This window comes from Hypomesus transpacificus, chromosome 9, assembly GCF_021917145.1.
Source record: "Hypomesus transpacificus isolate Combined female chromosome 9, fHypTra1, whole genome shotgun sequence".
Classification (NCBI taxonomy): Eukaryota; Metazoa; Chordata; class Actinopteri; order Osmeriformes; family Osmeridae; genus Hypomesus; species Hypomesus transpacificus.
In genome coordinates this window covers 5,827,668-5,842,498 of record NC_061068.1, presented here as the reverse complement: position 1 = coordinate 5,842,498, position 14,831 = coordinate 5,827,668, and the positions used below count along the sequence as shown (strand labels likewise).

At 42.1% G+C, this 14,831-nt stretch overlaps 2 protein-coding genes and 3 non-coding genes across 5 annotated transcripts; 3 read left to right on the top strand and 2 right to left on the bottom strand.

Moving 5' to 3' along the window:
- Positions 1–1,248: 1,248 nt before the first annotated feature.
- On the bottom strand, positions 1,249–8,337 carry LOC124471868 (inter-alpha-trypsin inhibitor heavy chain H3-like). Its single transcript, XM_047026504.1, has 22 exons — positions 8,233–8,337; positions 7,945–7,974; positions 7,661–7,684; positions 7,253–7,407; positions 7,071–7,175; positions 6,800–6,962; positions 6,477–6,587; positions 6,172–6,300; positions 5,924–6,040; positions 5,211–5,379; positions 4,971–5,096; positions 4,653–4,834; positions 4,235–4,420; positions 3,982–4,121; positions 3,666–3,826; positions 3,542–3,568; positions 3,374–3,430; positions 3,152–3,265; positions 2,815–3,016; positions 2,406–2,578; positions 2,092–2,203; positions 1,249–1,984 (listed from the first exon to the last, which is right to left on the bottom strand). Exons 4-22 carry the CDS (start codon positions 7,345–7,347, stop codon positions 1,846–1,848), a joined length of 2,508 nt encoding a protein of 835 aa, XP_046882460.1. The 5' UTR covers positions 7,348–7,407; positions 7,661–7,684; positions 7,945–7,974; positions 8,233–8,337; the 3' UTR covers positions 1,249–1,845.
- Positions 8,338–11,166: 2,829 nt separating this feature from the next.
- On the bottom strand, positions 11,167–12,719 carry mustn1b (musculoskeletal, embryonic nuclear protein 1b). The gene is made up of 3 exons (XM_047025485.1): positions 12,517–12,719; positions 12,229–12,352; positions 11,167–11,682 (listed from the first exon to the last, which is right to left on the bottom strand). Exons 1-3 carry the CDS (start codon positions 12,523–12,525, stop codon positions 11,570–11,572), a joined length of 246 nt encoding a protein of 81 aa, XP_046881441.1. The 5' UTR covers positions 12,526–12,719; the 3' UTR covers positions 11,167–11,569.
- Positions 12,720–12,825: 106 nt separating this feature from the next.
- trnae-cuc lies at positions 12,826–12,897 on the top strand. The gene has a single exon. It is a non-coding gene; the product is annotated as a tRNA-Glu (tRNA).
- A 1,389-nt stretch (positions 12,898–14,286) lies between these two features.
- trnae-cuc lies at positions 14,287–14,358 on the top strand. Its single transcript has one exon. It is a non-coding gene; the product is annotated as a tRNA-Glu (tRNA).
- Positions 14,359–14,714: 356 nt separating this feature from the next.
- trnae-cuc lies at positions 14,715–14,786 on the top strand. Its single transcript has one exon. It is a non-coding gene; the product is annotated as a tRNA-Glu (tRNA).
- Positions 14,787–14,831: the final 45 nt, after the last annotated feature.

Sequence of the window (14,831 nt, the reverse complement as noted above, 5' to 3'; positions counted from 1 at the left end):
CAACGTCGGTCAGGTGTATCCAAACAGCAGCACCGTCAGACAGACGGGCGGGCTGGCTGGCGTCAGCGGCCACACGCGTGTCACAGCACACCACACGCCAAGGGCCTGCATTCCGCCATTCCCACACGCGTGTGTACAAAGAGTGCTCAGTCCCAGCATCATGCACCAGCGGCAACAGCAATGTGAACTATTCGAGCAGGGACAAAGGTACAACAAGCAGGGGAGTACAAGGTGGGTGGGGGGTGAGACCTGGGAGGTGAGGAAGGGGTGAGGCCAGGGTTGAAGAGTTAGAACAAAGTTAGCGACAATAACGTATGGAAAACAATGTTAGAGTTGTCTAGTTGAGTAACCACAGTAACTGGGAAAGTTTCTGAAACTGTGAGAAACTGATGAAGTGTCTGTAATACACAAGGATCATTGTTGAAACCATTTTAGCTTTTTGCACCTCAATCTATATAGAACATCATAAAGCTTCCTCCAGCTTACACAGACTTAGGCTTGGTTCAAGAGTTGACATCTCATGTGACATTTTGTGGCATTAAATGTTGAAATGGGTTTTCATATGTTTTATTCACAGTTTCATTGGCATAAAACTTAAAGGGTAAGGTCAGAAAATATCTGTGTTCAAATACTGGAGGCCACAGATCTGCATGACAATATTCTTCACAGATCTCTGCTGCCCTCCTCTGGTCAAACCTTGTTTGACAATATTGATGCATCACATCTTTGTTGGCTGAGGTTTGGAACTGAAACAGCAACACACATCTTTGACAATATTGCTCCTGAGAAACTGAACTAGGACAAAGGCTGCAGTATATTATATTATTGAAGTTAATGCTTATTGGTGTGAAATTGGATGATCATTTCTACAGTTCAGTTCATTATCATGGAGAACAATGATGCAGGACCTCTCAAACCATTGATATCACCATGCCGACATCTGGAGTAAATTAGAGAGCCCACTCTAAACACACACACATACCTCTAAAGATCCCCTCAAGAAAAACCCTCTCAACTCATGAACTTCCGACATGACCTGTTTTATTGCTGCAGCCACGGCTCTTTTAGCACACACACACCACAGCCATTTAACCAGAGTAGGGGAAACACTGTAGCAAACAGTTAAATAAAGTGAGCGATACACATGCATGTGCACTTACACAACACACAAATATCTCGATGACAAAACTATGCCTGTAGGTGAATGTAAAACAAGACATACCAAGTACAAAAGCGCATATTCAGACGGATGGTAGTACTGTTTTTAATTGTTGGTAGGCTCATAGAGAATAATTATCCATATAAAGATAAGATTCTGAATCAAAAAGGTGAGGTGTCCCAGTCATGCAGAACCTACTGTACAGGAAGAACAAGTCTCGCACGCACTAAGTCAGCTACACTCAAAACACTAAAGCCTTGTGTGAAGCTATTAGTGAAAGGAAGTGACCTGCCATCTGGCTAACGTAACCAGCGTGGCTGGTTATTGAATTTTTTGTTGTGCCAATTGCTCACACACACAACCAGGCTTGTGTTAAGACTTGCCAAACCATTGCATTTTGGAGGGTATAGATTTACTAAATGCAAATACTCTAAATTATTTGTAATATTTCCAGGTTAAACCCAATCAAGAAGACCCCCTATGGTCCATAACCAATTATTTTGACATATCTCTAATCTTATCGCACATTTTATTGTCACTTGACCTCTGTCTTCTTGTTTTGCTTTCGTATATGAACATATAGTTATGGAGGACAGTTATTATTTCATTAAGGTATGTGCTGTTTGTAGACTACGTATATAGATGCTGCATTGATTCCTCTGGGACTGAGAGTGAGCTGGTTAATCTCAAATGGCCTTGAAAACCCCTGACACAACGTAGTCTGAGATGTCTCCATCTATGAGGCCAGTTCCGTTGTTGTGGATGAACCAGCAGGGAACTTTCTCACCCTTCTTTAGATCTCTCCTGAAGTCCCGCTGCCACCCCCTGTAGATAGAGGACAGGGAAGGGGCATTGACGTGGATATGAATGTGGGACTTTGTGTGGTAGTAGATGTTTATGCACTGATATACAGTATACTACATCTACCCTACCTTGTCACATTGAGCTCCTTTCCCTTCACCAACATGGTTGCATCTGGTTTCTCTGGGACTTCTCCTGGGCGCAGGTCCCTCACCTCAAACTGTACCCCATGATAAAACTGGCCTGTAGGGGGCACACATGCCAACATACTTTTCTGGATATTCTGAACAAAAGTTCTTTGTGCAGCAAAAGAGGAGTACCTACTAAAAGTTAAAATTCTAAATGTATGCGATTTGAAATTGGATCAGCACTGATACTCCCTCCTGTTGCAAATTAGAGGACAGGTATATAGTACTCTATAGTACTGCACTGTGATTTGGTGTACCTAACAGGCCATGGACCCTGGAAGAGAGAAGGTGTTCGTCCAGGGTGTAGAAGCCCAGGTAGTCCTGGTGATACGGGTGCCCCTTCCACACCTTGTGAAGGAGGACCACAAACTTCACTGAATCTCTAATGGTGACTGTCAGACTGCGGTCTTTGGTCACCTGCAAGTCCACACTGGTGGACAGCAAGAAGAATGAGGGGGAGGAGAAAAGTAGAGAGAGCTGTGTAACTAGGAATGTAGCAAGACAGCATGACTCAATTCATTCTTCATATAAAAGTATTACATTGTGATTGTATATCACGTATATATATATCGTATTGCTAGGATTTTTAAACAGGAAAATATATAAATAGCACAGCCCACACAAACTTGTTTCTTGCTCCATGTGAGCTACCACAGACAGACTCACGTGGGTCCTTTGACAGTGGCGGTGTCGGACCACAGCAGCTTGGCCTGCTTGTCATCTTGAAACACAGTGATGTCCTGAGTGGTCACCTCCAGTCTCAGGCCTAATCCCTGGTGGACTATGCCAAAACGCCCAAAATAGGTGTTGACTTTGCCATCTGGAGCCACCTTCTTATCTCCAATTGTCTGCCCGTTAACCAGAAGACCTGCAAAGCAACATGGGAAGGATACATTCAAACAAAAACAGTTGAAGAAAGTCTGTTTTGTTAAAGACACTTTAACAGTTTCAATTGAACAGTACATGTCCTCCTGGCAGAGTACATCTCGATCCAAGAGCTCACCTGACTGTGGGTCCCTCACCAGATTCAAGATGGTCCCTGGTGTGTCATCGATGTTAAAGCACAGCGCATCCTCCCTCTCTGGCAGCTCAATCATGAAGTGGGGGTCTCCATCCACTGTAGGAATAACAGAAACATGTCACAGACACAAGATTGTGATCTACATCTCCATACGTTTAAGAGATCTTGGGTATTGACCCTGATTCTGGAGCAGGGGTGACTTACCAAAGTATGTTGGTGATAAGCGGGAGTTATAACTCATCAAGCTGGGTGCAGGATAACCTAATCAAACCACCAAGGGATTTCAGGGATGACATCGCATTAATAGATATTAACATGATTCGTCCTCATCTTGGCCAAGGAACTTGGTCAAATTCAGGGATTGTTTCTTACCTCGTTGCTGTATTTTTTGTCTTTCCTCTGTCATGAAATGGAAAGATTTATCAGTACAAACACGTTTCCCCTCCAACACATCAGGTACAGCTCAGTACTCCCACTTCCACTTCAGGTATCTTACCCTCAGTCAGCTTGTCTGCAATGGAGGGGCCTACTGGCCCCTCCTCTGTCTCAGGCTTAGTGACCACCATGGAGGTGAGGGGAGTGACAAAGCTATACTGAAGAGACATCTCCAGAGCCTGGGCTGTGGCGTTGCTTTTCTCTTCTTCAGTGCCACTTCCTCTGAATGATGACACAAATATGTTTAACACCAAATCTGTACAGTGCAGTATGTTGCAGTTGTTTTAAAGACCTGCCGATTATAACATATTTGTAACTATGGGTCTATTAAAAAGCATCCCCAGATCTCAAAGCTACTAGTGGGTCAACAGACGGACCTCTTCTCCAGCAGCTGTTGGATGGTGAGGTAGGCCCACATGCGCTCTGTGAAGTCCCCGAAGATGTACTCCTGCTCTGGGTAGAGGACATCCCATTCTTGGGCACTAGCCTGACCCTGGACCTGGAAGTTGTCCTCACTCTTGAGAGACACAGAAAGAAGCAGTGGAACTAGTGGAATTGCATACAAATAGTTGGCAGCCTTCCAACTGGAATTATGGGGAGATTTATACCAAAGTCCAAATTTTTACTTACCCCTTGTGCAAACACTTCCACCAGGAAATTATCAATGTCATTGTCATTCAGTCGGCCCGCCACGACAATCTCAGACCCATTGAACAGTTGGGGGAAGTGGTTTGTGGTCAGGGAGTTGACAATGTTATCAGGGTACCGCATGTCCACTGCTGAGAGTAGGGGACTTGCCACTTCATTATAGAAACCCTGACAGACACAGACAGAGAAACACACATACTGATATTCAAAGACCATTTGCACCAAAATAGGATTAATATAGACTGATCTGAATACACTGAATAGGTCTAAAATCATTACATAGTTCATAATGTTAATATTTGAAAACTAACACGTGACTTTTACCCATACAGTTAGGATTCACAGTATCACAAAACATCCTACAGATTTCTGAAAGTGTGTTAAGAGCAATGGAACACACTTGGAGCTGGACAGTGGCATCCGAGGCTTCGTAGATCCTCCGGGCCACTCCCTCGTTCTGCCTGGCCATCACATCCAGGAAGGAGTAGTCCACGTCGTTCCCAAAACCCAGACAGAAAAGAGACATATTCCCAGCGATAGCGTTCTTTACATTTTCCTGGATCTGTGGGACATAGCTGACTCCTGCACACAAACACACACATACACACAGACAAATTTGGGCAGCCATACATATGCGCAGAACATATTTCATATACAAACACACAAAAAACACTGTTAGATTTATTTTTATATAATTTGCGAGGAGATCCTAACTCACCTCTGTTGGGCATTCCATCAGTCAGTAAGATTATCATGGACACACTCCTATCTGGGAGCAAGTTATTCTGCTTGTCTTTGACCAACATGTCCACTGCCCTCAGCACTGCATCGTTTATGTCAGTCACTGGAAGGATTGAAGTACACAGGATCAGGGATGTTGTTATCATGATGAGCTGACATGTTGATAGATGGGTACCTTCATTAAGTGCAATTACTGCATCAGGAAACTGGTACTCACTTCCATCATCACGTATGTTCGCAACAAATAACTTTGCGTCCGTCACGTTCTGCTTTGTGGCCTTACTTAAAGAATCCCTCCATGTAGTGATTTTGTCGTCAAACACGACCAGGCCAAAGAAGTCCTCCTCATGTAGGTCACTGAGGATAGTCTGCAGTGCGTCTATTGTCTACCGAATATGTCACAAATAAGTCAGAACACCCCTTCACTCTTCACTCGCATTCACCAATACATTTACATTTATTCATTTAGCAGACGCTTTTATCCAAAGTGACTTCCAAGAGAGAGCTTTACAAAAGTGCATAAGTCAATGATCATAAACAACGACATAACCCCAAAAACATGAAGCATACATTGAGAAAAGCAAATAAGTGCCAATGGGAAGAAACATAAGCGCATGTAGTACAAATGTACAAACATTACTCACATGTATGTACATGCACACAATGACTGCATATCAAACTAATTCCAGATTACAAATTCTGAAGAGAAGAAATTGGTCATATAGACCTAAAAATCAGTTTGAGATTATTATTTTTCAATCACTGAACAGTTGTTGGAGAGGGTGAAGGAAGAGACATGGGCAATCCTTTCCTTTCAGCTGTTAGTTCACATCAACGAGGGAAAACCGTCCCAGCTTTACAACTCCTCAAGTCAGGCCCACATGATACACTTTGACAGACACTGATTTACTGGTCAATAACAAACCTCACCTGTATCATTTTGGTTCCATGCATGGACCCACTCCTATCGATCACAAACACCACATTTTTTGCCACTCTGGGTAAATCCATTGGAGCGAAGAAGTGAACAAAGTACCCATTCACTATCTGCATGGAGAGTGTACAAAGATAGGTCATCAACATTATTACGTTACAGTAATTCCTTAGGATATATGGTAAGTTCACTCAAAGCTGAAACACTTGGAATGTGGTCAGCAGACAGTATCCACAGAGCTCACCTGAATGTCTCCCAGACTTTTAGCTCGATTTACATCATATTTGATGATGAAATCTCCATCCATCACCGTGCCATCACAGTTTGGACATGTCCTCTGTTGCTCCATTGTTGGACAAAAGGACACATGCGCCTGAAAGAGTAACACACTCTCTAAGAACAATGTAAAATCAACGAAATACAACATGAGATAACCTTACAGACACTGGAGACCTGTATTTTATTAATAGTTGGTTACTGTAATAACTAGTTAAAGATCAGTATATGGTTGTGTGTTGTTGCTTGTTAATTGGGAAACAGCACCGTTACCTTAGTGTCAGTAACAGTCTTCTCCACCAGGGGGAGCAGTTCATTAGTGATGAAGGTCCCGTAGGCGTCCAGGAAGGCAATGCCCTGGGGTTCATAGATATCTGCTACAATCTGCCCCAGAAAGAAACACATCCACAGACAGACATAGTTGAACACATAAATGAACATCTGCAGACCATTCAGTTCATATACCTTCAAGTTGAGCAAGTTGCTAATTGATTCAAGCTAATTGCTTGAAAACCCCCTCTTCCAGCAAACCAAAGACATAGAAACTACTTTTGCATTTGGTTATAAAATAAGACAAGAATAGCAAGATTGTAGACCTCAAAGTTGTGGACCAGCTGTTTTGGTTTGACCCGGGTTAAGATCTCATACTGGCCATGACGACGTTGAAGCATCTCCTCATAAGTCAGAGTGAATGTGACATTACTGTTGGATGCAATGTTCACAGATACAGAGAACTTCTCCATCTTTCTTCCTGATGCCCTACAACAGAGAAACACTGTGTTACTCTAAACTCTTCATAGAAAACTTTAATATGGATGATTCCTTATAGTTCAATGAATTGTTTAGTGATTGGCCTGCTTCACTCACTTGACCAGGCCTGCAGTTTGCCCTGATGAAATAGCTTTCTCATACTGCTTCTTGGCTTTTTCCTTCTCTTTCACCTCACCCACATAGGTCTGACTTTCAATCTCCCTGAGAACAAACGACACAGTCATATAACCAAACACACACACACACAGATTGACTCAGGGAAGCGGGGGGAGACTAACATGCTGAAGTTAGTGATGAAGGCGGTCTTGGGCAGGTCCACTTCGAAAAAGATTTCCTGTGAAGAGTTGGCCTTGTTCATGGCACTGGTGGTCATGACTGTGTGGGCGAAGCGAGAGGTCACCTTACAGTCCACCTTCACACCATAAACCTCCACCTGTCCTCCAGAGACCAAGTGAGGGGTTAGGAATTCTGTTTAGTATTGTATTCTGCATAAAGTATTGCACTGATGCAAAAAAATTGCCAAGGCAAATGGCTCCAGCCTTGCTCACAGTCTCAACATGACGTGAGTGGGTCTAGTTGGACAGTGTGGCTGATTCAGTACAAGGTTGAATGATTTTACTTTATCTACAACCAATATTTGCTGTTATTGCTAAATACAACCCATATGATTCAAAGTACTGCCTTACCCCCTCATTGCGGGTACTCCTTTTCTGTAAAGGGATAAACAATTTTGAGTTCACTGAACTGTCACTGTTTGTATGCCAATGTTAATGATAATTAATATCGAGTTGGGAAGCAATTTCATAGAGCGCACCAAAATATTCTCAAAAAAACATTTAATAATCTACTACGAGCAGGAAGAACATACATTTAACAGATTTGACTATTCAAAATACATAAAATGTTCAAAGAAGTAGAAGTCTGATGATCAGCAGAAACTATGTATGTAAATAAAGAAAACCTATAATACCTTGAGCAGCCTTGGACCACCACCAGAGTCCTGAAAACATAAAAATATGGGTGAACATAGAGGAATTTGATGTTTATACATTCATTCATCAGATTGAGGCACACCTCATAAGCCAACTCAAAATGTATAGAAATTATTGCACACTATGAAAAAAATCTACTAAAATTGCACAGCTAAATTTCACTTCATTATTGACAATAACAGTCAACAAAATACCAGCCACAATCACAACCAGAAACATAAAAAGTGTTGTTATTATTATTATGGACAGGTAATGGTAGTAGTCACCTGTGTGGTGATGGAATCCCGGGAGATGATCAGAGCTCCATTGGATGAAATGGGACCAAAGTGAGAGACACAGCTCCACAGCAGCAGCACGCTCCACACTCCAGACATGACTGAACTGCAGCTCAACACTGACTTCATTACCCAGACAACGTCCCTACTCAACCCTTCCTTTCCCTCCCACCCCACTTATAGGGGTGATCCATTCACTTTGTGTTTGTGTGTGTTTGTACTGTGAATCATCACTTTCTACACCATCCACATACTCCCTTCACTTCATTCCTGACTTCATGTCTCCTCCACTCTAACAAACCCTGCATTAGAAGTTGTTGCTTTAATGATCACTATTTAAAATAGTATCAGTCTAAGAAACATCAGAAACGTTGTATTTAGGAACTGGTCAGTGGAATACCTTTAAAGTTCTTGCAGCAGAAATTCATGTTGTTTACCTTGTGTGGACTTTGTGGACTGAGAAGTCTAATTTCAAGTTTACTCATGCCAGGTATACATTCCAACAAATCATTTACATGTATTGATTTAGCATACATTTTACAAAAGTGATCAATGATAACAACAACGAGATAGCCCCCAAAACATTGCGGGTAGCCAAGACATGCAGTTGTAAACAGTGGGTCATGCAGATTTCCTACATGCCCACTGTACATTAAGCAGCTATTGGTTGGTTGGGGGTGGAGGTGGCATGGCATGGGGAGGACTGCACAGATTAAAGTATTATAAAGCTATGGTTCAATCAACATATTTCTTGTAATTTCCTCACTTTTAATTCAACTCTTGGGATTAAAGCAAGCGGCCTGAGCACCACAAAACAAACATATACAGTGTGAGGAAGTTCCCGATCAGATCTTATTTCTGTTACTGATGTTTTTACCATGTACGTATTTCATGGAAGTGTAGTGCTGTATTGGCTAAAACCTGAATAACGTAACCCCTTTGTCATCTGTCACTCAGTCTCAGACATTGTCTCTGACATTAGCACGTGGACCAGCAGGACTGTTATGTTAACACAAGGGAGTGTCCTTCTTGTCCCAAAATGATTGTCATGTAAAATGATGACAATCACAACTTCTAGCATCTTGAGGAGTGGTCTCAACAGCAGAAGAGTAAGGTGTTCTGACTCAGAAAGACTGACCCAGAAATTTGCATATAATTTAAAGTTGTGTTTGTTTAATTATTGTTCTGAACAGCTTTGATTTTAGTGTTTTGTATGCTTTTGTTTTATAGTTTACGCATCACATGTTAATATTTATTCGTATGAACGATTTATATTTTACAGGTTTAACACAATTTGTGCATTCAGCAAATCGAAATGTGCTTAAAATATTCCTTTGTTTTCCAAAAGCCTCACGATGCTATACAAATTATTTTGATTTGATGGTCAAATTAGAATTTGTATGCTTTGGATAAATACTGAGCTAGTCGGATTAATGGGGCGGTTAACTGTTCATAAACATACAGTATATGCTATTGAACTAGCACAAAGGTGAGGGTCCTCTGATTTGCTAGTTTCTGAAAGGCATTCTATGCTACAAGCTTCACCTTAGCCTCTGGGGGGCAGTTTTGTATAGTCTTCTTTGATCATGGTTAACTCCATAGCCTCTATCGGTTGAACGGCTGATTAGTGAACTGGCTTCATATCGAGGACCTGATCAAGAACAGAAACTATTATCACCTACATCTGTAGTCGGAGATTGTTTAGCTTGCAAGATAACGCTATATATAACGCTATGTAATCATGTCAAGTAATTTTTATTTATAGAGGACATTTAAAAACAGCCAATGCCGACCAAAGTGCTGCACAAAATCATCAAATAGGGCAAAACAACAATAAATCAGAACAACAGACAAACATCACAATTACAATAAGCACGAGTGACCCTAAACTGACTCGAAAGGGAGTCAGGTGGCTGAGCAGTTGGGGAATCGGGCAAGTAATCTGAAAGATGATGATGATGAACTTTATTGATTCGTCGCAGTTTAAAATCTGAATTAAAAATCAATGTACAAACATAATTAATCAATACTTTATCACGACATTAAACAACATACACAGATATTCTGATAAATGTACATAGACAATATCATACTACGGATAAAATATCAACATACTGTATGCTACTAATGACCACACTTGCTTAACAGACGTGTCAGATATGGCGAGTGTCTCAGTGTGTTAGCCTTTGGAATGCTGAGTTTGTGTCCATTTCTCTTGCTTCTACCTGAGATGTCAGATCTGCGCTTCGGCAACCAGTGTGCAAATTCAGAGTTCAGAAGGGATCTGGCAAACTTTAGACTCAGTCTCTCACGCCTTTCAGCTAGAGTAGTGAGGCCCAGGTGTGCTAGTGCATCTGTATATCCAGGGTAGGCACGGCCCATGATGATTCAGCAGGCTCTCTTTTGAATCCTTTCCAACTGGTCAACTTGTTGTTTCCCTAGTCCAGGGGTCCAGATGGGCACAGCATACTCGAGTAGGGGCCGGATGTATTCCGTGTAAATCACCAATAGTTCAATAGATGATAAGCTGAACTTTCTGACACGCTTGAGAATGAACAGCTTTCTTGCTGCTTGTGCTGACATGTGCTTGACTTGCTCATCCCAACGCAAATCGTTTTGAATACGGAGGCCAAGCATTTTCACACAGGGAACAGGTGACAAAGTTGAGGAGTTGATTTGCAGCGGAGGGAACGGCGGACCTTTTGTTTTCATCCGAGTCTGTGGAATGGCTAAAAGGAGCTGGGTTGATGATCTTAGGGGCCTGGAAGTGTGATACAGCCTAAGAAGATCTGAGATATACAATGGAGCCAATCCATGTCATGCTTTAAAAACATTTGTTGGCATAACATCACACAGTCTCCCAGTCGGGAATGAGCAAACCCAAGTGTCCCCGGACTTACAAAAGACAAGAACGAAAGACCCAAGTAGTAAGGAAACCACACACATTTATTGAAAACATTATCAAAGGTAAATTTAGATGTTCTGTGCATAACAAGTCACTTACATGTAAACAATGAAGCATTTAGCATGGCAATTCCAAAGAGCAGTACATAATAGGTTATGTGTTTTAAACAAGGAATGAGATCTTAGGTGTTTAGTAATTATGACAAACTCACAAAATCAGAAGAAAAATAAGACCAATATTCCAATGTAGGACATGTAGTGCATTATCCACCAAGCTCCAGAATCATTCTGATAAAGTTGAAGTTATATGTATCGCACCTTTCAATAGCAGGACGATACCTGACATATCTCCTCCTCTTTCAACGTGTCTCTACGGTTACTGTAGATATGGTGCAGTTCTAACCAGTGCTTCTCCATCCTGCCTCTACTTGCCAAACACACTGGCTCCAGGTGTTTTAGCAACAGGCTTCTCCAGTGCAGTTTCTCCACCAGACCTTGCGCCACTGAACACAGAGGGAGCCACCTTCCCCATACGCTCTGAGGACAGACCCAAGATGAAAGTCACGAGGAAAGTCTGTGTAAATGTAATGTTTACTCCATGCTGTATGATGATAGGCCTCCTCCCTGGTCCTCAACTAATTCCATTATGTCACCTTAAGCCTAATAAGAGGAGTGGAAACTCTCTCTCAGGCTCACACTTCTGCCACAACTGGGCTCAGTCAGACATGAGCCAGAGTTCAGAGATAGCCATAGAGAAAGAATGTTCCAGCTCACACATCAAGGGGCTTTGACTTTTGAAAATGGCAAATTTGTCCCATTCCCCCATTTTTTATCAAGAAAAATTGTATATAACAGCCTATTTTTCAGTTATTAAACAAAGCTGTCCCACATATGAAAACAAATCTGCAACGCTGCACACATCCCTTAATTGACTATTTCAGTTCATTATTATCATGCGAATGATGTCCTCAGGCTCATACTTTTAAGCAAGAGGAGGAATCTACACACTGAAACTGTCAAACCTTGAAAAAGCTGTTATACAGTTTGAAATATGGTGGTGAATGCTGAACGACTGCTACTCACCACATTCTGCCATGACCTCATAGGTCTTACTCTTGACCTCGCCCTTCAGGCCCAGTTTACTACGTGCTCCTTTCAAATCCTCCTCCTTCATTACTGGACGCTTCTTCTTCTTTACCTCAGCAGGCTGAGGGAGAAATATTTGGGACAGCTAGTGAACATGGAGCTTACAGAGAATTTGTCAAAGTAGTTGACGTAGTAGTTGAAATGGTCGACACTCGAACACCAACATTTCCCTCAACCATGACTCCTACCATCTACTTGATACATACTGTATATTAAATAAATCACCTGTGACATAGCGTTGGTAGGCTGTTAATCTTCAAGTTGACACAATGATAGCCAGTGGAGGTCTTGTGTTCTGGTCTGTCCCTTTTTGTCTACCCCCTCATATAATATCCCCTGGACCCTGAGATGGTTATTATTGACCATGAGTGAATTTGTGGCCTCCCCCTCCTGGGTCTGTTGTCAGGGTGTATTATTAGGTCTGATGTGAGGGGTTGTGACTGAGGTCTTCCACTGTTTACGATAAACCAACAGCTGTGAAGATAAAATTAGAAATCAGGGTCTGGGAAGAGTCTTTAATCAGCAGTGCTCATGTCCCTGGTGGTCTAGTGGTTAGGATTCGGCGCTCTCACCGCCGCGGCCCGGGTTCGATTCCCGGTCAGGGAACAACTTTTCCAGGCCTACTAAACTTAGATATCGACCGATTCGAAAGATGTACGATATTGTATCTGACTAAATAAAAAGCATCCATTTGCTCATCCGATGATAACTTCATTTGTTTATCTCGGTATACAAACCTCCTGCTGTGTTTATCTGACAATAATAACATTTTCTCATACTCATACACTCATTATTCACAGATATTGTCGGGGGTGTCAAACACATTTTCACCGAGGGCCACATCAGCATTATGGTTGCTCTCAAACGGACAGTTGTAACTACAATGTAACGTCAGTCACGATGTAAAAACAGCTGCAATTGCAGTCTGCCTTTAAATTCTTGGAAAATCAGCTGTTTTTCTTGGAGGATAACATTTGCATATTTATCTCCGTGTTTGGTGTCAAAATGCCAACGGAGATTGTACTCTTGAAGGACCGACATCGCCTTAAAACACAAAGGCCTACCGGTTTTCTCATTCCACAAACATTCGCTTTAATTCCCACCTTTACTGAAACTGCCTTCCATCAAGGGCGGGATGCAGCCTGCTTTGACTAGGGGTGAACATTTTTTGGGGGTATCATGTTTACGGAAGGGGGTCCTATAATTTGTTTATATTGATAGGCCTACCATTTTCGAGACGGCTTATCGATCCGAGTGTTAATCAGGCGCGGAGCCAGGCGTTGTGAACATAAAGAGATTAGCCCAAACCTAGGACGTATTCTGGGTTTGTTGTGATGATGCTAGATAGGGATTCCACAGTTAATGCGAGCGTGCATGGCACGAGAGCGAATTTATTTGCACTTCCTTTGAGCGCAGAATAGCTTTTTGAGCTTTAAGTAAAATAAACATTGCCGTTTTACAATTGGTAAAACCTTGTCTAGTGAGAACTCTAGTAGATAGTGATTTATAGTAGCGGCAGTAGAAACATGCTAGCTTGGCTGAGTAGGCCTACTCTAACCAAGTTCGAGAGCAATACCAAGTTGGGTTGAATGCCTGGGGACCTTGGCTGAAAATGCGCATGAGGTACGTTTACGAACCGGCTGCATTGGAGTGCTGTCATTCAAACCATGCTCGCCTTCACCCAGTTAAACTTTGCGTTTAACACTGATGTGTATATAATACACTGCTTTCTAAAGGCGGGATGTCGTCACCTTGGCGTAACATATTCGAAATGGATTGTGAGAGATGTAGTTTATGGTCAATGCACTCTGTAAAGCAGCGTAGACTTATTTCAATACACCATTTAAGCTTCTCAACACAGGTATTGTATGGTATGGGGCAAGGTCTCCCCCTGTTGGCAATTGAAAGCAAGCATTCTTAAAATGCCTGTGATTGACACCTGTTCCTGTCACACCAACATTTTTTGAAGACATTTACCCCAAGACAGTCCACCACTCCCTGGTGGTCTAGTGGTTAGGATTCGGCGCTCTCACCGCCGCGGCCCGGGTTCGATTCCCGGTCAGGGAACAAATGTTTTACGATTAAACTTAAATATCGAGGTTGTGAAAGATTTATGATATTATATCGGAATATGTATAATAAACAGGATCCGTTCTCTCATTCATTGATAACTTAATTTGTACTCCTCTTGCTGTGTCTATCTGATAATAATTACATGGACAATTAGAATCTGCAGTAGGCTAATATTATTGATATATTGAGCGGCCTCAAATTTTGTCTGAATTTCTGCCCCGATGGACACTGGTGACATTGCTTTTCTGTTCGGTCTGGAATGTTCGACAAGTTTGTTCTGGTGAGTTAATTCCCAAAAAATAGATTTACACCGGTAATCAATGTGTGTCCTAATGTAAATCTAAAACATGTTCCTGGTGGTCTAGTGGTTAGGATTCGGCGCTCTCACCGCCGCGGCCCGGGTTTGATTCCCGGTCAGGGAACATAGTTTTGGTATGATACTGCACATGGTCAACAATGACGCCCAT

What these genes read in the sequence shown, in the direction of transcription:
- LOC124471868 (XM_047026504.1), bottom strand. Translation starts at nt 7,347, where the DNA reads ATGACCACCAGTGCCATGAACAAGGCCAACTCTTCACAGGAAATCTTT. An exon ending in TTCATCACTAACTTCAGCAT is followed by an intron (nt 7,176 to 7,252) that starts GTTAGTCTCCCC and finishes GTTTGTTCTCAG; the next exon opens with GGAGATTGAAAGTCAGACCT. An exon ending in GCCACTGTCAAAGGACCCAC is followed by an intron (nt 2,579 to 2,814) that starts GTGAGTCTGTCT and finishes GCTGTCCACCAG; the next exon opens with TGTGGACTTGCAGGTGACCA.
- mustn1b (XM_047025485.1), bottom strand. An exon ending in TGAGGTCATGGCAGAATGTG is followed by an intron (nt 11,683 to 12,228) that starts GTGAGTAGCAGT and finishes GTCTGTCCTCAG; the next exon opens with AGCGTATGGGGAAGGTGGCT.